The sequence below is a fragment of the Protopterus annectens genome, chromosome 13.part0 (assembly GCF_019279795.1).
Source record: "Protopterus annectens isolate FY-2018-M chromosome 13.part0, PAN1.0, whole genome shotgun sequence".
Classification (NCBI taxonomy): Eukaryota; Metazoa; Chordata; order Ceratodontiformes; family Protopteridae; genus Protopterus; species Protopterus annectens.
In genome coordinates, this window is record NC_056747.1 from 286,250,328 (window position 1) to 286,276,470 (window position 26,143).

Genomic DNA, 26,143 nt, shown 5'->3' on the forward strand with positions numbered 1-26,143 from the left:
AGACCTTTCTCAAGCATCTCAGTTAAGTATTGCAATATCTGAGGAATATTTGGTTCTGCTGTATCAGTTCCTTGTGCTTGATTCCAGGCACAGAATCTCTTCCATTTGTCAGCATAAGATTTTCTAGTACTAGGCCTTCTGGCTTCCAAAATGACATCCATCACAGCTTTACTGAGAGGTGTTGTTTGTATGACTACATGATCAGCCATGCTGCCAGGTTCAGAGTCTGTAGTTGATTGTGCAGGATCTGATTGTTTTGCTGGGACAGTAGTTGTGGCCTTTGAGGCAAGGTCCAAGCCAGGTATTGAGACAAGTTCCTTAGGATTGGGTACCAGTATTGGCGGGGCCAGTCCGGGGCAATTAGTATCATCTTTGGTTTCTCTTGTCTGACTTTTAGGAGGACCTTGGGGAAAAGAGGCAGAGGAAAGGCGTAAACTTTTTCCAACTGAAGGATAGGGCATCCACTTTCCATGCTTGTCTGTGATAAGTCCTTGTGCAGAATCTTTTCAGTTGATAATTTTGAGGAGAGGCAAATAGATCCATGTCTGGGCTCCCCCATTTCTGTGTTATCATGCTGAAGACTTGCGGATTTAGTTTCCACTCGTGAGGGTCCATAAGGTTTCTGCTTAAATCGTCTGCCAGAGTGTTTTGTTTTCCTGTCAGGAATTGAGCTTGAAGATGTATTTGGTAGATCAAAGCTGTGCTCCACAGTGCCATGGCTAATCTGCAGAGGGGATATGAGTGTGTGCCCCCTTGCTTGTTTATATACCACATGACTGTGGTGTTGTCAGTCTTTATCAGTAGTTCTCCTGGATGAAGCAAGTCCTTGAAGGCTGTTAGGGCATTTTGAACAGCTAGCATCTCTTTCTGGTTGATATGCAGATGCATTTGTTTTGGTGACCATATGCCCTGAATGCATCTTCCTGCCATGTGGGCCACCCAGGCATAATCTGATGCATCTGTTGTTATGGTTTGGCTGGCAGTGGGTAGAGTGAATGGCCGTCCCATGTTTTGGTGACATGCCTTTGCCCACCATAAAAACTCCTGTTGCAGGCAGGGAATGAGAGGAATCATTGTTTCCAGACTGTGAGAATATTGACTCCATAAACTTTTTAGGTACCACTGAAGTTTCCTAATATGCAGTCTTGCATATGGAATCAGTAGGATGCAGGATGTCATGAAGCCCAGAGCCTGCAGAATTTCTCTTGCAGAAGAATGGATTTTTGTTGCCATCAGGTTGAAGTAAGTAGTAAGTTGCCTTTGCTTGTCTGGCGTAAGGTAAGCCATCTGGGCAGTTGTATTCAAGCTTGCACCCAGGAATGTTAATTTTTAGTGGGTACCAGTTGTGCTTTCCTTTTGTTTATTGTGCACCCTAGGCATGTTAGAAGCCCTTTCACAAACGTCAGGTGTCGAAGAAGAGTGTCCTTGTTCTCTGCTTGAATGAGACGGTCATCCAAGTAAGAATATATTTGTATACTTCTTTGTCTGCTAAACCCACGGTAGTGGTGCTGCGGTAGCGTTGTCGCCTCACAGCAAGACGTTGTCGCATTCGATTCTCAGCTAGAGCGTCTTCTTTGTGGAGGCATGCGTGAATGGGCGTGCCTTCGTTGAAGGTTGTGCATCAGGGCTGGTAACTCGGCACGTAAAAATCCACTACCAAACATTAGCGGACCGGAGTTCCGCTGTGGTGACCCCTAACCGGGATAAGCCGAAAGGCACAACAACTTCTTCGTCTGCAAAATGCAATTACTGGTGCCAGGCACTTTGTAAAGACCCTGGGCGCAGTAGATAAGCCAAAGGGCAGTGCAGAGAATTGGTAATGCATTAAGCTAGCCTTGAATCTGAGGTATCTTCTGCACAATTGTCTTACTGGGACATGCAGGTATGCCTCTTTTAGGTCTAAAGTCACCAGCCACGCATTCTTGCCCAGCATGGGCAGAAGCTGCTGCAAAGTCAGCATTTTGAATTTTGGAATGTCCAGGTATGTGTTCAAAATTGATAAATCCAGTATTGGCCGCCAGGCCTTGTCCTTTCTGGATACCAAGAACAGTCTTGAATAAAAACCTTGTCCTTTTTCCTGTTCTGGTACTGTCTGAATGGCCCCCATATCCATGAGGGACGTAACCTGTTTCTGTGCCTCTGCCCATTGATTTTTTGGCAGATCTGGCCAACCATTTGCCATTGGCAGAGTGTGGAAATGGAATCTGTATCCCTGTGATACGATGTTTAGTACCCACTTGTCCTGGGTTATTAACTGCCAATTTTGAGCAAAAAGTGCTAATTTTCCCCCTATGGGTGCTGCCAAAAGATAAGTGCTTGGTGTAGGCAGAGGGAAGTCATTGGGATTGCTTTCTGTAGGTTTGCGCTTTATCTCCTCCAGATTTGGAAGTGGAAGCGTCCCATTGCTTTGGCCTGTATGAATCTTGCGCCTGGTATCTGGAACCCTTAGGGCATTTGGATTTGCCCCTTTGTGCTGTCTGACACAGGAAAGGACCAATTTTTGGTAGGTCAGTGTGTACTGAATCTTGGTGGCTGCACTTGTAAGAGGTCTTTAACAGTTTGCATAGACTTAGCTTTGTCTTCCATTTTCTTTAAAACCCCTTCTGCCTTAATATCAAATAGGGAATCATGCTGTAAAGGTGCATCTAGCAATTTCGCTTTAACATGATCAGGTAAATTTTGTTCCTTTAATCAGACATGCCTCCTAATCACAGATCCAGTAACTGCGGCCCTGTAGGAGGCCTCTAAAGAATCAAAACCACATTGCAAAGTATGCTTTCCAACTTGTTCAGCTGCATGCAATAATTCCTGCAATTCTTTACTTTCTGCACATTTTGAAATCAACATCATTTTCTGTTTCAGCAATCTCATAACATGTTGTTGGTACTTAAGCATATGAAATTGACAGTTTAAGGCCCTGATTGCCAAGGTTGCAGATGTATAAACCTTTTTTCCCCATCTGTCCACTGCCCTTAAATCTCTGTCAGAGGGGGTAGGATTTTTTGCTGTTGATGCCTTAACTCCCTTTGGTCCCTGTGAAACAGTTTCAGGATCAGCAGCAGGGTTTCAAAATAAAAATTTATGCGAGTCAGGGACACTGTAGTATCTGTCAGGCTTACTGGGAGCTGGAGTTAAGGAGTCAGTGGACAAGTTTGACTCCGAAAACACATCATCCACAATGTCTAAAACAGGAAGAATGGCTAAAGGCCTGTGCTGAGGGAGGAGGAGGAAATCCCCGAGCCTCTTTGACTCTCCCAGAGAAAATGCTCCCCCAAAGTATGCAAGGTTTCTCGAAATGAATAATCCTCAGGAGGAGATGCAGATAGAACAGACTCCACAGCATCAGAATTCTCATAGGGAGGTATAGATAATTCCTCATCAGAAGAGGAATCAGAAGAAATAGAAACCTAATCTGAAGATTCATAATCAGTGTCTTGCCTAGGCCTCTTATCAGGAGGGGGATGGGTAACCCTGATCAAGGTAATAAGGTCTTCAGCCATTTTGATCATCTGTTTTTAGGCACAGAGGCCTGTGCATGTGGTTCATGCGTCAGTTTTTTAGTTTTAGAAGTTGCTTTTGTCTTTGGTCTTGCAGCTGTCATCAGTTTGATATACAAATGTTGAGGTCTGAATACACCCTCAGAAGCCGGTGCCTGCTCAGCGGCTCCGGACCCATCCGAGGGAGATACATCCGTCAACCCAATACCTTAAGTATCTTGCGGCGTGCCGGACTCCACATGGGTGTCGGTAGAGGTCTGCGACTTGAAGGTAGCGAGTATCAGGGGCTGCGAAAGTGCCTCACTGAGTACTGGCAAACCGGCGACTGGCTTAGGAGAAGCTTCGGCGAAGGTTTTGGATCTTGACTGCCTTTCTCTGTCCTTTTCTTTGCGTTTTTTATGTACTCCGGTAGTCGGATTGCTATCAGACGACATTTCTGGGTAGTTAAATCTGTTTCCAAAATAATTTGATGCAAAAATATACCAACGCTTAATAGGGCGTTGGTTAAATCTAACACAAAACCGACAGCCAGGCACATTGTGATCAGGGCCTAGTCAAGGAATACAGTATAAATAGAAATCCTTATGAGGTATTTGCTTCCCACAAGTAATACAATTATTAACTTTTTCTGACATCGGTAAAAAGCAAGAAAAAGGTTTCCCCAACGGGGTACTTAGCTTTAGTGAAGACTTCGGTTCTGAAGCTCAAACTTGAATATTTCAGTAGTCAGCCGACCAGCACTTGCAAAATGCTTCTGCTTCGGGCACCGCGCAGCATGAAAGACTAAAGAAAATGGCGTTGGCTGCATGTTTTATACCCCTGATGACCTGACGTCATGGAAGAGGAGACCGCAACCGAAGCAGTAACCAAGACTTTGGAATTCAGGCCGACTGAGGGCAACCTGCCAGCAGATTACCCAAATGTAATGACTGCAACAGTGAAACACGAAGAACATCCTTTTTACCCCATCTATCCAGCACCCTGGAGTCGCTATCAGAAGGGGTAGGATTTTTTAGCAGTAGAAGCCTTAATGCCCTAAGGCCCCTGAGAAATGTTTTCAGAATTTGCAACAGGATTTTTGAAAAGGAACTTGTGGGACTCAGGAACCCTGTAGTATCTGTCAGGTTTACTAGGAGCTGGAGGCAGGGAATCAGGGGCCATACTGGATTCCGAAAACAAATCATCAACAATGTCTAGTACAGGAGGTATAGCCAAAGGCCTATGCTGAGGTAGAAGAAGAAAATCCCTAAGCCTCTTTTTTGAAACAGAAAATTCCTGACTTTCCCAGTGAAGGAGAGGGAAGCAGAGGGAATGGAATCCTCTGCATCAGAATCCTCATATGTAGGTATGGGCAAAATCCAGGTCATTAGGAGAATCAGAAGAAACGCAGAGTCCTGATCAGAAGATTCATATTCAAGCTCAGCCCTAGGCCTCTTAGAAGAGGGGGGGTTGACTACCCTGATTAGAGTAATTAGATCTTCAGCCATTTTGATTATTTGTTTTTTAGGCATAGGGGCCTAAACACGTGGTCTGGGCGTCGTTTTTTTTAGACATAGATCGATATTTAGGCCTTAGTATTGAAAGTGGAGTCGGTTTAATATGCAAGTCTGTAGGCCTGAATACACCCTCAGAAGCCGGTGCCTGCACAGCGGCTCCAGACCCATCCAAGGTAGAGACATCCGCGGGCTCCATAGGTAAAGTATCTCGCGGCATACCGGATTCCGAATGGGTCTCAGTAGAGGCGTGCGAGTCAGAAGTAGCAGGTATCAGGGAAAGTGCCTCACTGAGTACCGGCGAACTGTCGAACGGCTTAGGAGAAGCGTCGTCGGCAGTTTTGGACTTCGACGGCCTGTCTCTGTCTTTATCTTTGCGCTTTTTCAAAATCCCGGTAGTCAGATGGCTAAACAACGTCATTTCTGGATAATTAAACAGAGAACCGAAATATTTAGAGGCAAAAATGTACCGACGACGGATAGTGCGCTGATTAAATAAAGCACAAAACCGACAGCAAGGTACATTGTGGTCAGGGCCTAGGCAAGGAATACAGTACAAATTAAAATCTTTATGAGGTATTTTGCTTTCCACAAGTAATGCAGTTATTAACTTTTACTGACATCGGTAAGGAGCAAGAAAAAGTTTCCCCAACGGGGTACTTAGCTTTAAGTTGAAGACTTCGGTTCTGAAACTTGAAAATGAAAATTTCAGTAGTCGGCCGTCCAGCACTTGCGAACTGCTTCGGGCACCGCACGGCAAGAAAGACTGATGTAATGGCGTTGGCTGCATGTTTTATACCTCTGACGACCTGACGTCATGCAAGAAGGGACAGCAACCGACGCAGGATCCAAGACTTTGTTAATCAGGCTGACTGAGGGCAACCTGCCAGCAGATTACCCAAATGTAATGACTGCAACAGTGAAACATGAAAAACATCTCTGCTTCACATGGATGGGAAGCCTGTTTCAGAAGAGGAGAATTTTTTGAGATACATGCCTCTTCCTCCAACATGTCCTACTACGTCACAAGCATGGTTCAATTCCCTGGAGAGAAGTCCTGATATTATTGGTTTTGCATCTGTACAAAAAAAATCCATAAGAGCAAAATCCAAGAATGCCTTGTATGTCAGACACAGACTGCCTCTAAGTCTGTAGGAAACCAAGAATAGAGAGAGGGCTTTGAGGGGATCTACAACGGACATGTTGCTTACACCCTGTTTTTTTTTTGAGGAATCTCTATGGATGTGCCAGCTGGTGCATGAGCCTGGTCAGGTACATACCGAAGGGGAAGTAGCACTCCATGATGGGTCTGATGAAGGTTGCAAACAGAAGAATGATGTCCTCTCCTTGGACCTAGATGCCATGCCCCTGTTTACAGGTTGAGCACCACAGAATTATTTCCTTGCTACCTTAGACACTTGTTGGTCGAAAGACAGGTTACCATCTACATACATCCCCAAATCCCCGACTACTGGGTCCACTCTTAGGGGTGTGTTATAAATGAGGTTTCCTAGGGTGATAAACCTCTGAAAATGTACTATTATGCATTTCTTGGCAATGAGTTTAAAGCCATAGCATTGGGACCAATCATTTGTCTATGTTAGCCCTTCCTGTAAGATGTTAGTGTCTTGGGTGGATTCTAGGACTCCTCCTAGCTTGCAGTCATCTACTAACTTGGTCAGCCAGAGGCCTTTAACATTGTTTTTTACTTGCGAGAAGAAAACACCAAAAGGAGCGAGTCCAACACACAGCCCAAGAGGGAATCCACCAGTGACAGACCTCTTTGTGGAGGTAGTCTTCCCCTATCCTAACTTCCAGAGGTCTATCTAAGAGCCAGCTGGCTATCCAGTGCATAACATAAGGATTAATGCCCAATTCCATGAGTCTGTTCAAAGTGATAGCCTAGTACTAACCTATGAACCCAAGTCTAACTGTCCTTTTGGGCCATTTTAGGCCTAGCCAATTATCCTATGTGAGAATCAAACCCTGTACCTTTTTGCCTTTTAAGGTATATACCTTTACCTCCGCCAGGTAAAGGTAAGCAATATGCACTGTTTTGACCTCATCCATTGTTTTGTTGACCTTTTCAAAGATGTCCACCAAGTTGAGTAGGCATGTTCTGACCTTGACAAAAACAAACAGAGTTGGATCCAATGTTGAAAGGCTTCTTATGTCATTATCATATCAATGATAATTATTTCCATAGCTATACATATGAGACTTGTCAGACTTATGGGTCTCTAGTTCCCAGGGTCTGTTGATGGATCACCCTTGTGCAATGAGATGGCATATGCAGTCCTCTATTCATGTAGCACAAAGCCTGTCTGGAGGCTATGGTTGAACAGTGATGCTAGATATCCAAATAGGTCATGTTTCAGGTTAGTAAGGAGGCATCCTGGATATCATCAAGGCCAACTGATGCAGTAGTATTACCCTCAGACAGCACATGTAGGACCTGCTCCAGAGTGACAGTCAGGAGAGATTATGTTTGATGGTATTACTTGAGGAGTGGGGTTGGGGTAAAACTGGAGCTGAATTTGTCAGCCAGCAGCTTTGCTATATCTTCCTTCTCTGTGTACGTGGCTCCATTAACAATTACTTCTCTCTACTGTTATGTACCGCCCTTGAGATATAGCTTAAGAAAGCCTTGTGGTTGTCTTTGGCCTTGCAGGCTATCTTTACCTCAAAACTGGCTTTGGGTAGAGCTAAATTTACCCTCTTAGGTATTTGTTTAGCCTGACGAGTTTTTATCCTGCTGGGTGTTGTAATTTCCAATTTCAGTCATGATATTTTTTTCATTTTGTTGTACACCGGGGTGACTTGTTTTTTTTTTAGTTTGCTCTGCACTTGTTTCTGTTAGGCACAGCTGTGTCTATGCATCTATTAACATGATCACAAAGGGTTTCTGTGTACAATTCTGTATAAGCAGCTGTGTTCTCCAGGTTTGGAGGGGCTTGATATTTTGTTACGTAATCTCTTAACAATAGGTAGTTTGTCTTACAATAGTTCCTATTACAGTGTTTGCTGGGGCCTCAACATGGATTTTTATTTAGAAAGAAACAGCTTTATGGACAGAACTTATTAGAGAGGACACTACACTGTGGTTTTGGCCATGGGGTGCAGTGTTTGCCCATATTTGTGAGTACCAAATCCATTGTGTGTGCACCCCTAATGAAAAAATGGGCTAACTGGTCCAGGGTGTTTGTGTTTACAAAGTACATGATCTCTGGGCTTGCAAGTTTGGGGTTGTGTAGAATTTCCAGTTTATAGAGGGGCAGTTAAAGTCACACATAAACATGGTATTGGGTTGATTAGTATGCGTCTCCAGTAGTTTTAAGTATGAGCTAACGGTTTTGTGGATCATTCAGTGTGCTCTATAGCTTCCAAAGATACAATATGAGACTCTACCTATGGTAATTTGGACATGGAGAAGTTAAACAGCATCATCCTGTTTGACCAGCCTGGAGGTATGTCTGTTTTTCATGTACATCAAGACACCTGCCCTTCTAGTACCTGTCTTTGCGGTAGCTGGTCTAAATGTTTGAAAGGCACTACATCCCTGTAGTGCTGGGGTGCTCTCTGCAGCTTTAAACCATGCATCAGTAACTGCACAGATGTCTGCACTCTCCAAGATGACGAGAGCTTGGAGGGAGTGGAGTTAATTGTTTAGGATCCTGGTATTGAGCAGTAACACCTTTAAATTCCCTTGTCTTAGCTAGTTGTTGAATTGATTTCTGTTAGCTTTCACATTTAGCTACCCCTTATTATATATATATATATATATATATATATATATATATATATATATATATATATATATATATATATAAAGATGACTTGGGAGTTAGTCTCAAGACGAGCATAGGTGAGAGGTCAAAAAGAAATTTGGAAAGTTTTGGTAAAATCATCTCTTATTCAAACAGTAAAACAAATGACATACATATATAACATTATACGATTCAATCATTAATGCAAATATTACTAAGACACTGTCAAAATACTGGAACAATAAAGAAATAAAAATAATAATGCCAACTGACCTTGTTTGAGGGTTCCAGTTTTAGGGCTCCTTTTAGTATTGCAATGGCTTCTCCATACTCTCCCTGAAGGGCCAATACCTGAAGAAAAACGTATATATGTATTACAAAACAGAAATACAGGTTCTATGAGGGTAACACACACACACATGTAAAAATGCTAGGCCTCAATTAATGCTTCTTACCTTTCCTTTCCTGAATAAAGCTTTAACATTCTCTGGTTGATGACTGAGAACAGAGTTACAGGACTTTAAAGCAGCTTCATAATGTTCCAGTTTGAGCTGTGAAGCAGCTAGGTTATTCAGACATTTTACTTTCACATCCAAAAGTTGTTCTTCTTCACTGGGGGTGAAATGAACTGCAATTTTAACACAATGTTAGAATAGCAAATAAATATTTCTGCTACTGGGTGAGAAATCAGTTGTAGTTAGAAACATTATGCCAAGTGTGCATTCACATTTACTCATCTTCTGCTGATAAACACATTTATTATCCTGGCAAATATCATGCTCTTTCACAGAACTAAAGTGTCCCTCACTTCTAATTTATCACCCCAGCCTAGAGTTGCAAGATGGTACACTGAGCTACTATTGCTTTTCCACCACACCTTCCACTTGCTGCTGTAAGAGCTGTACAGGAAAGTATTTTGTGGGCAAGCTAAAGTAATGACAATTACTTGAAAGGAAAATGAAAATATTTATCAAGACTTGCTGATGATCTTCATTCATCTCCTTCCTATAATGTTAACCATACAGACGTGATGTGCCTGTGCAATTTACAAAGAAAGACCATCTATGTCACTTGTGTGCCCCAGCCTATGTGATCTGCATGTATCCAGACAATATGTTTTGATCTGTGTAGGATGCCTGATTAACAAAATGCAACTGGCACATATAAAACTATTCAATCAATTAGACAGTGAAAAAAAAAATTTGGAAGCGAGGAAAATGTGTTAGCCTGCAAATGGCACAAACACCCACACCTTCCATGAAAGTCGGTGAATGGTTAGTAGGAAAGTGCAGATTACAAGTACACTTACTATAACAGTAGCCATTCTACTTGTGGAAAAATACTGAAGTCAACATGTTTTGTATTCTGTATTTAAAGGGTTAAGCAGAAAAATGTTCACTGCGTGCAAACTGAAATGTTCTGGAAAATGTTGATCACTGAGGAATGCAGGAGTTAAATCTTAAACTGCTGATAAAGTTAATGGTGCAAGAATAACTGTGGTACTGGCTGGTAAAAACAAGTAATCAAACTATCAATTTTAATGAAAGTCCTCTGTGCTACGTGTATGTACGTGCAGGAGGGTCTATATAAGGAGAACTTAAAGTACAAGTAGCCAGACTGCTGGCATATTACTATCATGTAGCAGATCTCCATGCATGTAAAATAAAGCTGTTTTACTTGCTTACAAGAACTTGGTGTGATTCTTCCAGAATATGTTAGAAGAGTAAAATCTTCGACATAACTGGCGCCTAACGTTAGGCGGCCCTGCACGGCGAATCGAACAAAGAGAGGCTGAAAACCTGCGCAGGTGGAGAGAGATCAGGCTCTCCTCGAATGAAAGACCTCCAACTGAAACAGGTTGAAATTAGAGGCCAGTCACTCTTTCCAGATTCAATCCGTGAGGTGGCAGCGAAACAGGGCGGAGGAATCACAAAGGTAAGCAAAAAGAAAAGCTATTTTTTGTTGTTTCTGATTGGAATTTTTTGTCTAAATTTTAAGGGACTAGTCAAGGGAGAAATTTAATTTTTCTCAAAGTATAAGGAGTATATGAATAGATTCCATATACAAGAGATCTCAGGAACAGGAATAGTTTCTCATAAGAGAAATGGGAACAGGAACCAGTTGCGTCAAAGGTGACGACAATCTGAAGATGAAAAGTTTATGTTTGATTTACACCCAAAGAACGTAAAATATTTAGATAAATGGAAAAAAAGATCATGGGTTTAGTGGATGTTTAAATAAGTCAGAATGTCAAAATCTAGTAAGATCACTGTGCAAACAGGCAGGAAATAAGACAAGGAATCAAAAGAAGGTGGGGTTTCCCCAGGCACAGAAATGGCTGGAGGAAGCAAATAAAAGACATAGGGAACAAAATTTGAAAAAAGGGTGTGGTAATTCAAGTGAAAGAGATGTGTACTTTGTTAAAAAGGAAGATAGTAAAACTTCCAAGTGTGTAGTACCAGAATGCAGACTCTCTTAGATAAAATAGAAGAACATTGGAAGCCCAAGGCAGATTGGACTTGCATTAATCAATGCATTCAATCAGATGACGAAACCGTAGACAGTTATCTACATCATCTCTCACACAATGTTTTGATGCTCATAGTGGGTTGATTAAGGTAGAAAATCAGGAAAATGACTCGCCCTATGAACAGCAACTGAAAAATGCATTCTAAAGGGCTGCAAGACAGCCATTGGTAACTTTATACAAAAGCATATGATCACACACAGGACAGCGTCTACAGCCCCTTATGGAGTATGCTAGACATGCTGAGAAATATCTGAAGGAAAAGAAAGATAAACAAGCCCAGACTTTTACAGTTAGTGAAGATGGAACTTTAATGTTAGTTCAGGGTTCCGCAAACCACGGAAGAGGGCGTGGCAGGGGAAGAGGACGAGGACGGGGAGGCGCAAGTCATTCTGAGGATTTCGAGGGTAGGCAAAAGAGGGGGGAGTGTTTTAAGTGCGGTAAGAAAGGACATTTCGCCAGAGATTGCAGAGGACCGGAGAAACCGATGGTTGCTTCCGGTGGTACCGCATGACTATATGACGGTCAAAAAGATGTAGATGGAAGGTATGAGGAAGAAGAAGAAAGTGAGAATGGGGAAGTAGATACAAGTGAAGACGATGGGTGGGGACAGGAAATGGCAGAAAATGAGAAATATGAAATGGTAAATCTAATAGCACTAGCATCAACTATGCAATTGGAATCCCAACCAGTGATCACATTGCAAGTTGAGGGCCGAGACATAGAATTTCTTTGTGACTCAGGGGCTTCTAACGTTAGTCAGAAGTACTGCCATATCATCCGATGTTACCTCGGATGAATATGTGCTTGTAAAAGCAGCAAATGGTCGTATTTACAAAGAGCCATTGTCCAAACCTCTGTGGTTTACCGACCCAGAGACGAACCAAACCATACGGTTCCGAGTAATAATTTCAGAAATCTGCCCAGTACATTTACTAGGCAGACATTTAATGGAAGTGTTCGGTATACCAGCCGTCCCAACCCCGACGGGTATGGTGGCAAGGAGAATAGAACTGAATAGTGCAATGCTATTAGAGGGGCAGGGAGATCTACATTACTGGTATAGTAATGATTTGATAGAGACAGGCCCCAGAGTGTAGTGACGGCTCTTACAAATTTGGCATTAAGCAAATACGGCATAACAAATCCGAAGGTGTCAGATCCATTACATTGCACAATGTATTACAGAAGATGTGCCGGACCTGATTTAGAATACGAAAAGAAATTTCTTAGTTTTAAAGTCACCAAACTAGTATTACATAGCCTTTTTTGGGACACACTAGGTAATTCTGCAGTCACATGTAGCCTTACAAGGGATATGCAGCTGCTGTATAAGAATGAATTAACCACACATATTTCAGTCACGGAGGGTGAAGGAATGTCATGGTACCTCGTGGGTAAGAAAATAACTGAATGGGTAGGATGGACACCAGAACAGTTGGCAGGTAAGGGCATTCAGGTTCAAAACTTAACTGGGTTACACAAGCCAGACCGACCGTGCACCTCAGGGAAGACAAACCGATACAATCCCCTGGGACATTATGACTATGTCTCCTTACCCCCATGGAAGAATCTCAATTGCAGATGATTCCAAACTCATTATGGTCGCAGGGTCAGCACGATATCGGACTGATTAGAACGGCAGGACAGGTAAAGATTACACCCAAGTCAGAATTTAGACCTCATAAACGGCAGTATCCCTTGAGCAGAAAGGCAGAGGAGGGCATTTTACCGGTAATCACAGCACTTTTGAAAGCTGGAGTATTAATTCTGTGCACAGACTCACCGTAATACGCCTTATTTCCAGTAAAACCGGATGGGACATGGAGGATGGTACAAGACTTACAGGCAATAAATGCCGCGGTGGTACCTCGGGCCCCATAGTCCCGGATCCGTCTATTCTGCTGAACGATATCCTTCCAACAGATAACTACTTTTCTGTAATTGATATCAGTAATGCCTTTTCTCTATTCCCTTGCAGGAAGATAGTAGATTTTGGTTTGCATTTACGCTTATGGGCAAGCGTTATACCTATACCAGGTTACCGCAGGGATACTGCGAAGTCCGACCATCTTCTCACAAGAGATGTCCACCAATTTGGCTCAGTTCCAACCAGCCCAAGGGTGCCACCTACTGCTGTACGTGGATGATATCCTCCTGGCGCGACTACGGAAGAACTCTGTAAGTCCGAGACTATTCGACTACTACACTTTCTGGCACACGAAGGACATAAGGTAAATAAGTCTAAGTTACAATTTTGTAAATTAGAAGTACATTACCTGGGTTATACTATCTCTGGGAAGGGCAGGCGATTAGATGACAGCAGAAAGAATGCTATTTTACAAGCCCCCATGCCAACTACAAAAAAAGAAATTATGTCCTTTTTAGGCATTACGAACTTCTGTCGTAGTTGGATTCCCAACTATGCCGAAGAAGTGCACCCGCTATCAGACTTAATTTTTGCAATACCGATGGTGGCAAAAGATTTGCTGCACTGGACAGACAAGGCAGTACAGGCATTTACTAGGATCAAGCAACTGATAGCTGGGTCAGCAACATTGGGGTTTCCAGATTACAGTAAGACCTTTATACAGACTGTAGATTGCAAGCAGGGATTTATGACATCTGTTTTAATGCAAATGTATGGAGATAAGTTAAGACCATTGGCATTTTACTCTAGCAAATTAGACTCAGTAGCACGAGCATTACCACACTGTGTGCAAGCAGTAATTGCAGCCGCTTTGGCGGTACAAGCGTCTGCCACGTTGGTATTGTTCCATGATCTTACGTTAAAAGTCCCGCACTCTGTAGCAGTCATCCTTCTGCAGGACAAGTTAACATTTCTGTCACCTAGCAGACATTTATCTTGTATGACTACGCTGTTATCGCAGCCACACATGACAATTGAGAGATGCACTACCTTAAATCCAGCGACATTGCTACCTGTTGCTGAAGACGGTATTCCGCATGTATGCTTAGATCTCATACATTCTAAAGTTCTACCGAGACCGGATCTTAAAGATCAACCCTTACTACATGCGGACTGGACACTGTTTGTAGATGGGTCAGCACGCAAAACAGAAACAGGCACCACGCAGGTAGGGTATGCAGTTACTACTGCAACTCAGATAATAGAGGCAAGACCACTCCCGGGAACTTATCCGCTCAAGCAGCGGAACTGATTGCTGTGACAAGGGCATGTCTCCTTTCAGAGGACAGGAATGTCACTATCTATACGGATAGTCAATATGCCTTCTACGGTGCATGTGTTTGCTCAGCAATGGAAAAATAGGGGATGGTTACAACCTCGGGAAAGACATTATGCACAAAGACCTAATCCTTGAATTACTAGAAGGCGTCCAACGGCCACGGGGTTTGGCCATCTGTAAATGCGCTGCTCATACCCGTGCTAAGGACCCGGTATCACTTGGTAATGCCCTAGCAGACAAAGCAGCCAAAGAGGCAGCTATGTCCAGTACCTTTTCACTTGAAACCACACCTACAGAATTACAACCAACAGATAAATTTGATTTGCAAACCTTACAAATCATGCAGGAACTTAGCACAGTACAGGAAAAACAACGCTGGACTAGGTATGGTGTTAGGCAGAACAAAGGAATCTATGTGGGACCGGATAATAAATATGTTTTGCCTACTAATCTTTTTAGATATGCAGCACTAGTTGTGCATGGCCCTTCCCATCTGGGCCCTGCAGCTATGGTTAGAATTATCCACCTTACCTTTTGGACCAAGGGTTTCATTGCATATGCAAAACGCTTTTTGTCTATCCTGCATAGTATGTGCTAAATACCACGGGGAGGGTCAGAGTTGCTCCGGCATCATTTCCAACACCCCTATCCTTTTCATACAATATGTATGGACTTCATCGAATTGACCCCGCTACAACTAAAGAAGTTTGTGTTAGTAATAGTAGATGCATTTACTAAGTGGGTTGAGGCTTTTCCGGTGACACATCCGGATGCTCAATCAGTGGCTAAAATTTTGGTCAATCACATCGTCCCGCACTTTGGACTTCCTACACGCATCTACTCTGACAACCGCACGCATTTTGTCAATCAGATCATACAGAAACTGTCTACAGTTTTCCAAATTGAATTGAAACACCATTGTGCCTACCACCCACAGTCAGCAGGGTTGGTGGAACGCCATAACGGCATTCTAAAAGGCAAGTTGAGAAAACTCATGGCCGAGACACATCAGTCTTGGATTACCTGTCTACCTCTAGCCCTCCTTTCCATGCGCACAACTCCCACCTCAAAAGGAGTCACCCCATTTGAGTTGTTGTATGGGAGACCTTATTACGTCCCGCAGTGGCAAAACTTGTTGCCTGCGGAACGTGAGGGGGGTGAGGAGATAGCATGAGGAAAATGCTGACCAATACTAACAGCTGTTTAATGAAGGATTGTTTTTCAGATTCAAAAGACGACAAAATCACGGAAGTCATCGCAACTCCAATGGCAGTTCGGATTAAAGAAAGGTCCTCATGGATCCACCTAACACATTGTAAAACATTTTAAGTTAGATAAAAATTGAATTCCCTGAGGAACAAACAGATAGCAGTAACCATGAAGGACAATAATGAGAATAAGAGAAAATGGTTCTATTGCAATATTTTATTGTTTATAACTATTGTGATTGTAATATTTTTGTTTTTAAATGAAGCTAGCCATTCAAAAGAGACAAACACACCAGCTGGCATCCAAACTTTAATACATATCAAGCGATTAAATATGCATATGCATCCTCAATGAATGTCTCAAATTGTTGGGTATGTACTGTAATATCTACTGTACATAGTGGCTTAATGTTAGGGACAGCCCTCTGGAAACAAATGATACTTGGAATAGTTTGTTGTTTGAAACCACAGAAGTACCACTGAGAGACAAGGTGGCGCTGCCTCTTCTGGGGCCTAAACGGAACAGTGTGTTTTCAAAAGATTGAAAACGTTAAGGTGGGGCTGAGCCAATGTAATTTGACAATAGTTCATAATTGTACCCTAGAAGGGCAGTGTGAAACCAAGTTTGAGCTATAAAAAAAAGACATCAATGTAAATGATACTAGTTTTGTTGAAAAAATGCTGTATGTATATGGCCTGTTATTTAAGGGGCTAAAGCCAAATGGGAGTTATGAATTTGCAACCAATATCACCATAAAAACGAATGATTGTTATTTTATTTGTGGTAGGAAAGCATATAAATGGTTACCATATGGCTGTTCAGGAAGTTGTTTTTTGGGATATCTGATACCAGCTATCAGACACGCAAATGTATTACCTCAAAGTAAAATACAAAATGCATGTTCTCTTAATAAACCTATTAATCCCGTAGGTAACATTGATGCGTCATGGATTTATCACCATGACTTGGCACACGTCAGCAGCAAAGGACTCTCACATATGGACCTAGGCGATGATGTAATTGCTTGGGCTGGTATTTTGCCAGCGTATGGGACAGTAAAATCCATCTGGGAACTGAGAAAACTGTCAAAACTGTTAGAGACTCTGAGTAATGCGACATTTTTCAGCGCTAGAATTGGTGACAGACGAATTAACGGCGATGAGAACAGTAGTGTTGCAGAACCGTATGGCGCTCGATTTCACCCTAGCGGCGAAGGAAAAATAGTTCAACAAGTTTTTGAACTGACTAAACCTGGTCCAAACCCCTTGACTGACTTTTTCCAAAATCTGTTTGGAAACTGGGGATCTGTGTTGATGAACATTTTAATTGCTGTATGTGTTGGTGCAATCATATTTTTGCTGCTTGGCTGCTGTTGCATACCATGTATCAAAATGATAATATCGAAGGTTATCTCTGCCAATGCTACAAAAGCATATTTCTCTGATTATGAGAAGGTATACAACGATCTGGGATTGTGTAAAATAAACAGTATACAAAATGTTGTAAGGGGGGAAATGTGGAAAAATACTGAAGTCAACATGTTTTGTATTCTGTATTTAAAGGGTTAAGCAGAAAAATGTTCACTGCGTGCAAACTGAAATGTTCTGGAAAATGTTGATCACTGAGGAATGCAGGAGTTAATCTTAAACTGCTGATAAAGTTAATGGTGCAAGAATAACTGTGGTACTGGCTGGTAAAAACAAGTAATCAAACTATCAATTTTAATGAAAGTCCTCTGTGCTACGTGTATGTACGTGCAGGAGGGTCTATATAAGGAGAACTTAAAGTACAAGTAGCCAGACTGCTGGCATATTACTATCATGTAGCAGATCTCCATGCATGTAAAATAAAGCTGTTTTACTTGCTTACAAGAACTTGGTGTGATTCTTCCAGAATATGTTAGAAGAGTAAAATCTTTCGACACTACTCAAAAGGTTTTTATTGCTTTTCCATTAGGATTTATCATATAAATTATTAATACATTGTTTAATAAATGAAGCAAACTTACTAACTATATACAATATTTACAACTGGCCTGAAGAATGATTAAAAAGTTATACAATCTGATCAGAATGGTGTCATACAAACAAAAAAAGAACACTTTTTTTTTTGTTTCTCCAACAATTATGAAGAGACTGAGTTCATGTTCAATGTCTCAATAAGTGATAATATTTTGTCCCATGGATTATTATATAAAAAAAAACAATCTTAGTATAAATCATATCCAAATAATCGGAAAACAACTTCTCACCTTAAACTATTTAGGTATAGCACTATGTACAAACATTGAAGAAACCTTCATTACAAATTACAACAACAGTAGCCATTCTAGAAGATCAGTGCTGCAGTAGTCTAAGTTATATGGGTTACAGTTTTGCCTAATATGTGACCAGTGACCAACCTTCAAAACTTAAAGGCGCTTTTTATGTGACCAAATTGCCAGTGGTTCAAGCACAGCCCTATAAAAAGGCAGCTTGTTCACCAAGCGCTTCAGGGACTGCTTGCCTCAAGAAGAGGGGATATAGCCCTGAAAGAAAATATGCTAACAAAGAAACAATGTAACTATGTACACAAGAGTATACACATCACCACTCTGGCAATACTAAAAAAAAAAAAAAAAAAGCAGGGGATGGGGGAGGGCTGAAGGGAGGGGACAGGTACTACAGCAGAGATCTGTTTGAACACCCATTGTTACAGTAAGCTTACTTGCACAACTGTACTACGTAAAACATTTAGATCCCCGTTGCAGTAGCCAAAACTACTTGTGTAGACTACCACATTTTAGGAATAACTATAGAAGAGAAAGGAATTCAAGACAGACTCTAGGAGTCCTTAGAAAATGCTCCTAGTAAAGCTTGATTTGGACCTGGAAAAGGAGACCAGTTTGTAATGCTTTGTTAAAGTATGTAGAGAGGATCAAGTTGTTGCCTCTAGAACAGTATGGCTTTTTATATGGTTTACTGAAAATAGGCAAAGTCCTGGTAGAATGGACCCCAGACTCTGTCTGGAAGCAGGGCGTTATGGTGAGCATAGCAGAAAGAAACAGCATGAAACAACCATTAGGAAACTGCTTTTTGTTATATTCACAGGAGACAAACAGCTGATAGCCTTGCTTGATTGATTTTGCTCTGTCGAACCAGTATCTGAAAAGCCTGAGGACATCCAAAGAATATAATATTCTTGTTTTAGGGAGATTAATAGCCTGGCTTAAGTAAATTCCAAAACCACCTTAGGCATAAAAGAAGGGCTGGTTCTCAAAGAAACCCTACACTTATAGGAAAGGAGGCAGGGATGACTTAAACTTGTAATTCTGATACTCTTCTTGCAGAAGTCAAAGCAATGAGTAGAGCAGTTTTCATGTAAAGAATCTTAAATTAGTCTGATGAGCTGGTTCAAATGGAGGTGTTAGATTTTCAAGAACAAAATTAAGATCCCAAGGAGGAGCCAGCTGTTTCCTAGGTGAAAGGATATACAAAACCTCTTTCAAAAACTGACTGACTTGAAGAGACTGTTGGGCTCTAAAGGCAGACAAGTAGAAATGACTGAAAGATGAATCTATTTACAAGAGTAAGAAAGGACAGAGGATAATACACAAATAATCTAGAACCTGAGGCAATTGGGCCCTGAAAAGTGCCCTGGTTCTTAGAGTGGCACCAACTAGAAAATATTTTGCATTTACACAAATATGACTTTCTAGTACCATTTTTCACCTCCTTCAATACCAGTTGTATGTCCTCAGGAAAAAAAGGTGTCAAAACTTTATTATTATGGCTATCAACTGTGTGAGTAAATTCAAATTGTGAAGAAACATGTGGAAAGTTCACTTGACCAGTTTCAAAAGAAGGGATTACTATTGCTTGGACAAAAAAGGATTCACCACTATTATCTTTGGATTGTTCCTCACTCTTTAGAAAGTCCCTGAATATCAGTGGAAAGGAATACAAGAACATTCTGGTCCATGAGACTGAGACCGGGGGGGGGGGGGGTCTTCCAGGCCTGTTTGCAAGGAATCCTGGTGAAGAATATATTAACCATCTGTTTTGGAGGAGGAAACATATCTATCTGAGGTGTTGCCACAGCCGGATCAATTCCTGGAAAATCCTCGGGTGTAGTTTTCATTATTGAGGATCTGTCTTGGTCCTGCTCAGCTTGAATGTTATTGTATGTATAAGTCTAAAGAGTCAACTTCTACAGATTTGTTACCTCCCAGATAATTATAGCAAGACTGCAAAGGGATAAGATCAGGTACCCTTTTGCTTTTTTATGTACCATATCACTGTGGTATTGTTTGTGACAGCTCAGAGAGATCATGAGATGCCTTAAAGCCTTTAAAAGCATTGATTACTGCCATGATCTCTGATATTTATAGGTTTTTGAATATCCTTGTAGTTCCATAGACCTTGAACTTTTAACCCTTTTAAAACTGCTCCCTAAGCACTGTCTGAAATAAATGTGACAAAATGTGTGGGGGGGTGTTGATAGGAGAAGGGCAGATGTGGGTTTACAGATAACTGGTCCACCCACCATACTAACTCCTTTTTCTCAAACCACAGAGGTTGAATCTGAAAAGATAAAAGCTGCTGAAGACTAACTGGAGGTACCACTGAATTTTTCTCATATGAAGTCTGGCTGAGGGAATAATGATAATCCATGCAAGCCATAAAAAATAGAATCCAGAGAAATTCCTTGGCAAACACCAGAGAGTCTGTAGAAGTTCAGCAAGATTTCTCTGTATTGGATTGCTTTCACCAATGGAAGAAAAGCTCTAACCAGGGATGAATCCAAAAGACAACCCAGAAAAACTAGTGAGAAGGAAAGGATGGGAGAGGATTTCTGCAAATCTAGTTGAAACTTCTACTCTGGAGTTTCATGATCCATGTCAGGGAATCCTGAAAAATTGAAAAAGTGCCATCCAAGTATGGAAAGATGCTACTACCATGAAGCTTGCATAAAGCAATTACTGAATGAAGTCATGCACTTTGTAAATATCCTTTTTTGCAGTGGACAGACCAAAAGGTAAGACTTCCTAATGTGTGCCAAACAAAAAATCTTAAACACATGAATTTTTTAATATGATAAGCATATTTTAGGTCCGGTGTTATGAAGCTGAGCCACAATTTGCTCTAAAACAGGAGGAAATACTGACATTTGGTCTGAAGCATGAATAGAATTTCTTCAAAAGCGGGATGGATTTTTACTTCCATCTGTACTCTTCTTGGAGAAGTCTCTGAGCCCTCTTGTCCGAGACAACCTGATACCACAGAGAAAGATGAACCTAGACAGAGAGAGGATTTTAGGATTGCCATGGTGGTTTGTGCTGGTGGTGGTGGTGGGGAATAAAAAAGGCAAATAGTCATTTGGGACATTTTGGACTGACCTTTCCTCTGGAATTCTCTTACACAACTTTTTTGAGCCTTCTTGTCACTGCTTTTTTGAAATTCTGTTTGATAGTACTTTGCTGAGAATGCCTACTCTGCTTCACAGAAAATTATCCTGAAAAGAAAGGAAAAGAAAGGAAAGCTTTTAATGAATTTTGAAAAGGACAGTTGAAAAATCTGAGTAACCTTATGAATCAGTTTTCCTCTTTCATCAAATATTTTAAGGACCTTAGCAGCAGGGGGGGCCCAAATAATAAATTTGTCTCTCCCACCTTTTACACGTCCACTTAACAGGTGCATGGGGTGAGGAGAATGTTGCTGGAAGAGGAGTCTGAGAAAGAGGGATGTTTTCTTTGGTAGCTCCAGACACTGTTTCAAAAGGCCATCAATTAGTGCCACAAACGCAAGACTTCTGGAAGATGGTGGATGCAAAGGTTGATATTGTGTCTGCTTGATCTGAACATTTAGATAGATCACAGGGGCAGCACTAGGCAGCTCATATATTTAGACCAGTGTGGGTACATGATGGGCAGTCAAACCTTTAATATAAACAAAATATTGATAGTACAAAGCAAAGCAGAAGTAAATAATGTATTTGTTGTATAGGGTTAACTAGATGTTCTTAAAAGAATCCATGAGAAATTTTGGATTTCCCCATAGATGGATAAAATTTAAAAACTGGACAAATAAAGCTAATGAACTTAGGCCATGATGCAACCTATTCAGCATATGGAATGTTATGATGTTAAACCAGAACAATCTGAGAGTAGATACAAATATGAAAATCTGGGAAATGTTAAAATAGAATGAAAAGTACAGTTTTGTACCTACCATAAATGTAGATGTTCGAGTACTCATACAGCTGCAGTCATTACAGATGGGTTATCCTGCCGTCAGGCGAGTCCTCGGTCGGCCGAATTCCAAAGTCTAGGTCCGGTGTCGGTTATCGTCGCTTCTTCCCTGACATCAGTGAGGCAGGGGTATAAAAGAGGCAGCCGATGCCATTTTCTTCAGTTTTTCTTGCCCCAGATGTCAGGTGCCCCCAGAAGGAAGGCAAACATAATGTTATGCAAAGATGCAATGTTGATAAATCAAAAACAATAGTTGCAAGCAAATACACCATAAAAGAATACCCCAAAAAGGTTATACGAAAAGGTGTTTGTCATAAGGCCTGTCCAAAGAGGGGATGGAGGAAGGGAAACCTGGACTGCAGCTGTATGAGCACTCGAACATCTACATTTATGGTAGGTACAAAACTGTACTATGTTCATTGTGCATACAGCTGCAGTCATTACAGATGGGTAGAATCCCAAAGCTAAGTAAGGGTGGTAGGCACTAAGTGGAACTAGGAGGGGCTAGGATGCCCTGCAGGACTGCTGTGGCAAAGCCCGCTCTAGATTATGAGTATAGTGGGAGGTGATAGTGCTTGGAGAAAGTGTGCACTGAACTCCAGGTGGCTGCTTCCAAAATGTCCTTGGTAGGAAATAGCCTTTCCTTGAGCACCTGCAGCATAGGACACAAAGAGTTGCTCAGATTTCCTGAATGGCTTTGTCCTGTCCAAATAGTAACGAAGTTGTCTGTGAATGTCCAAGGAATGTAGTAGTCTTTCCCCTTTGTTTTGTGGATTAGGATAAAAGGTAGGTAAGTGGATAGTCTGATTCAAAGCTACACTGGATACTACCTTTGGCATAAAGGTAGGGTTGGTTCGTAAGGAAACTCTGTCCTGATGGAAAATGATGAATGGTTGCACAGCCATGAGGGCCTGTAGCTCCGAAACCCTGCGTGCTGAGGTGATAGCCAGAAGAAAGGCTGTTTTCCATGACAAGTACTGTAGCTCTGTTGAAGAAGCTGGCTCGAAGGGAGGAAGGGTCAGCTTTCCCAATACGAAGTTGAGGTCCCAAGCAGGGACTGGTGGTTTCCTTGGGGGTTTTATATTTTTTGCCCCTCTGAGGAACTGCCTTAAGAGAGGATGAGAGAATAAAGGAGGATCTGTGTTGTATTGTGCAGAAATGGCTGAAGCGTGGATCTTGATGGAGGAGAAGGAAAGTCCATTGTTTAATATCTCAGCTAGGTACTGTAAAATTTGAGGTATATTTATTACCCAAGGATTCTGTCCCTTTTCTTGATTCCAGGCACAAAATCGTTTCCATTTGGCGGAGTAGGCTTTTCTAGTAGAAGGTCTTCTGGCCTCCAAGATGACATCCTGCACCTCCTTGGAGAGGAGAATCTGTTGGGAAATCAAGGAATTCTCCATGCAGCTAGATTTAGAGTTTTGAGCTGGCTGTGAAGGGTTTTGTAGTTGTGCTGGGACAACAGAAGAGGGACTAGAGGTAGGACCAATGGTGGGGAATGTGTCAGGCTCTTCAGGAGCGGATACCAGTGTTGTCTTGGCCAGTCTGGAGCAATGAGAATCATTTTCGGCCTCTCTGCTCTGGCTTTTAATAGAACTTTGGGCAGCAGAGGAAGAGGCGGGAAGGCGTAGACTGTCAATGTTGCCCAATTGAAGGAAAGTGCGTCCACTTTCCAGGCCTGTGGTTGATAGGTCCTTTAACAAAATTTTTTCAACTGGCAATTTCTGTGGGTAGCAAAGAGATCTATGTCTGGCTGTCCCCATGTCTGAGTTATCTTTGTGAAAACTTGAGGATGCAACTTCCATTCGTGTGGATCTGTCATATTTCTGCTTAGGTTGTCTGCGAGTGCGTTTTCCTTCCCTGGCAGGAATTGTGCCTGTAGTTGAATTTGCAATTCCAGTGCTGTGTTCCATAGAGTCATGGCTTGCCTGCACAGGGGGTATGAATGAGTTCCCCCCTGTTTGTTTATGGACCACATCACTGTGGTGTTGTCTGTCCTTATCAATAGCTGGCCTGGATGCAGTAGGTCTTTGAAGGTCATAATAGCCTTTTGCACGGCTAGCATTTCCTTTTGGTTGATGTGAAGGTGTTTCTCTTTTCGGGTCCATTTTCCCTGAATGCACTGATCTGTCATGTGTGCTCCCCAGGCGTAGTCTGAGGCGTCTGTTGTGATGATTTGAGTTGCTTGAGGTACACAGAAAGGAAGACCTGTGTTTCTTTGGCAAGCTTGAGCCCACCACAAAAATTCCTTTTGAAGGCATGGAATGAGTGGTATAATTGCTTCCAAGCTGTGGCTGTGTTGAGACCATAAGTTTTTTAGGTACCATTGAAGTTTCCTCATATGCAGCTTTGCACATGGGATTAGTAGGATGCAAGATGCCATGAATCCCAGAGCCTGCAGGACTTTCCTTGCAGTTAGCCTGGTGTAAGTTGCCATTTTTCTGAAGTATTGAGACAGTTGCCCTTGCTTGTCTGGCGTGAGGTAGGCCATCTGGGTGGTTGTATCCAAGCTGGCACCCAGGAAAATTATTTGTTGAGAGGGTATTAGTTTTGATTTATTTTGTTGACTGTGTATCCCAGGAAGTTCAGTTTTATTACAAACGCCAGGTGCTGCAGTAGTATGTCCTTGCTGTCCGCTTGGATCAGACAGTCGTCCAGATATGGGTAGATTTGTATCCCTTGTAGTCTGCAGAAGGCGATTACTGATGCCAGGCATTTCGTAAACACTCTGTGCGCAGTAGATAAGCCAAAGGGCAATGCAGAGAATTGGTAATGGGTTGAACCTGCAAGAAATCTGAGGTATCTTCTGCAATCTTGTCTGATAGGGACATGCAGGTATGCCTCCTTGAGGTCCAATGTTACCAGCCAAGACTCCTTACCCAGCATGGGAAGAAGCTACTGTAATGTGAGCATCTTGAATTTTGGCACCTGTAGATATGTGTTTAGGACGGATAGGTCTAAGATAGGTCTCCAATCTTTGTCTTTCTTTGGTACCAGGAATAGTCTGGAATAAAACCCTTGACCTTGTTCTTTTGCAGGTACCTCTTGAATTGCTTTCATGTCCATGAGAGCTGAAATTTGTTTTTGTGCCTCTGCCCTTTGATTTTGTGGCAGGTTTGGCATGCCTCTCATTTTTGGAAGGGTGTGAAAGTGGAACATGTAGCCTCTGTCTATAATGTCCAGAATCCATTTGTCTTTTGTGACAATATGCCAATTTTTTGAGAATAATGTCAGTTTTCCGCCCAAAGGTGCTGCCATTAAAGCTTTGCTTGGCAGGTGTAGGGGGAAGTCATTGTGTCTGTTTTCTAAAAGACTGTGATCCATCTTCTCCACCTCTTGGGGTTGGTGCTTGCCACTGTCTGGCTCTGAAAGATCCTTGAGGTTGCCCTCTGCCCCTTGGGCATCTGTATCTGCCCCTTTGAGGTCTGTCCGTGGCTGGAAAGGACCAATTTTTTGAAGGCCAGTTTCTGCTGAAATGTGGAGGCTGTACCTGCAGGAAATCTTTCACTGTTTGCATTGATTTCGCTTTTTCCTCCATTTTCTTTAGCACCTCCTCAGCTTCAACACCAAACAATACATCTTTTTGAAGAGGTGCATCTAATAATTTAGCTTTGACATGATCTGGTAAGGTTTGCTCTTTGAGCCAAGCATGCCTACGTATAACAGATCCTGTAACAGCAGCTCTACATGAGGCCTCTAAAGCATCAAAACCACACTGCAAGGTATGCTTACCCACTTGCTCTGCACCATGCAACAAATCCTGCAACTCTTTTAAATCTGGTTGTTCTGGTTGTGTCATTTTGCTTTTCAGTTGAGATATAAAAAACTGTTGATACTTTAACATATGGAACTGACAGTTTAATACCCTCATGGTTAAAGTGGCCGAGGTGTACACCTTTTTCCCCCCACCTTTCTAAAGCTCTGGAATCTCTCTCTGAAGGTAATGGGTTTTTAGCAGTAGAGGCCTTAATTCCCTTGGGACCCTGTGAAATTGTTTCTGGGTCAGCAGTATGGCTTTTATATAGGAACTGGTGAGAATCAGGAACCCGGTAATACCCGTCTGGTTTAACAGGAGCTGGAGTCAAAGAATCTGGATTAAGGCTGGCTTCTGTGTATACATCATCCAATATATCTAAAAAGTACAGTTTTGTACCTACCATAAATGTAGATGTCCGAACTGGATAGCATCTGCAGTCATAACAAGTGGGTTGT

The 26,143-nt window shown here is 42.0% G+C and overlaps 1 protein-coding gene across 4 annotated transcripts in view; it reads right to left on the reverse strand.

Annotated features, from left to right (window-relative positions):
* FKBP8 (FKBP prolyl isomerase 8) overlaps positions 1–26,143 on the reverse strand; it is a 442,948-nt gene that overhangs the window by 186,188 nt on the left and 230,617 nt on the right. For all 4 annotated transcript variants that reach the window (XM_044053847.1, XM_044053849.1, XM_044053848.1 and 1 more), the window contains exons 6-7: positions 9,213–9,385; positions 9,031–9,108 (exon numbers count right to left, since the gene is read on the reverse strand). In XM_044053847.1, coding sequence (XP_043909782.1) covers positions 9,031–9,108; positions 9,213–9,385 — 251 coding nt within the window. The remainder of the gene's footprint in view (positions 1–9,030; positions 9,109–9,212; positions 9,386–26,143) is intronic.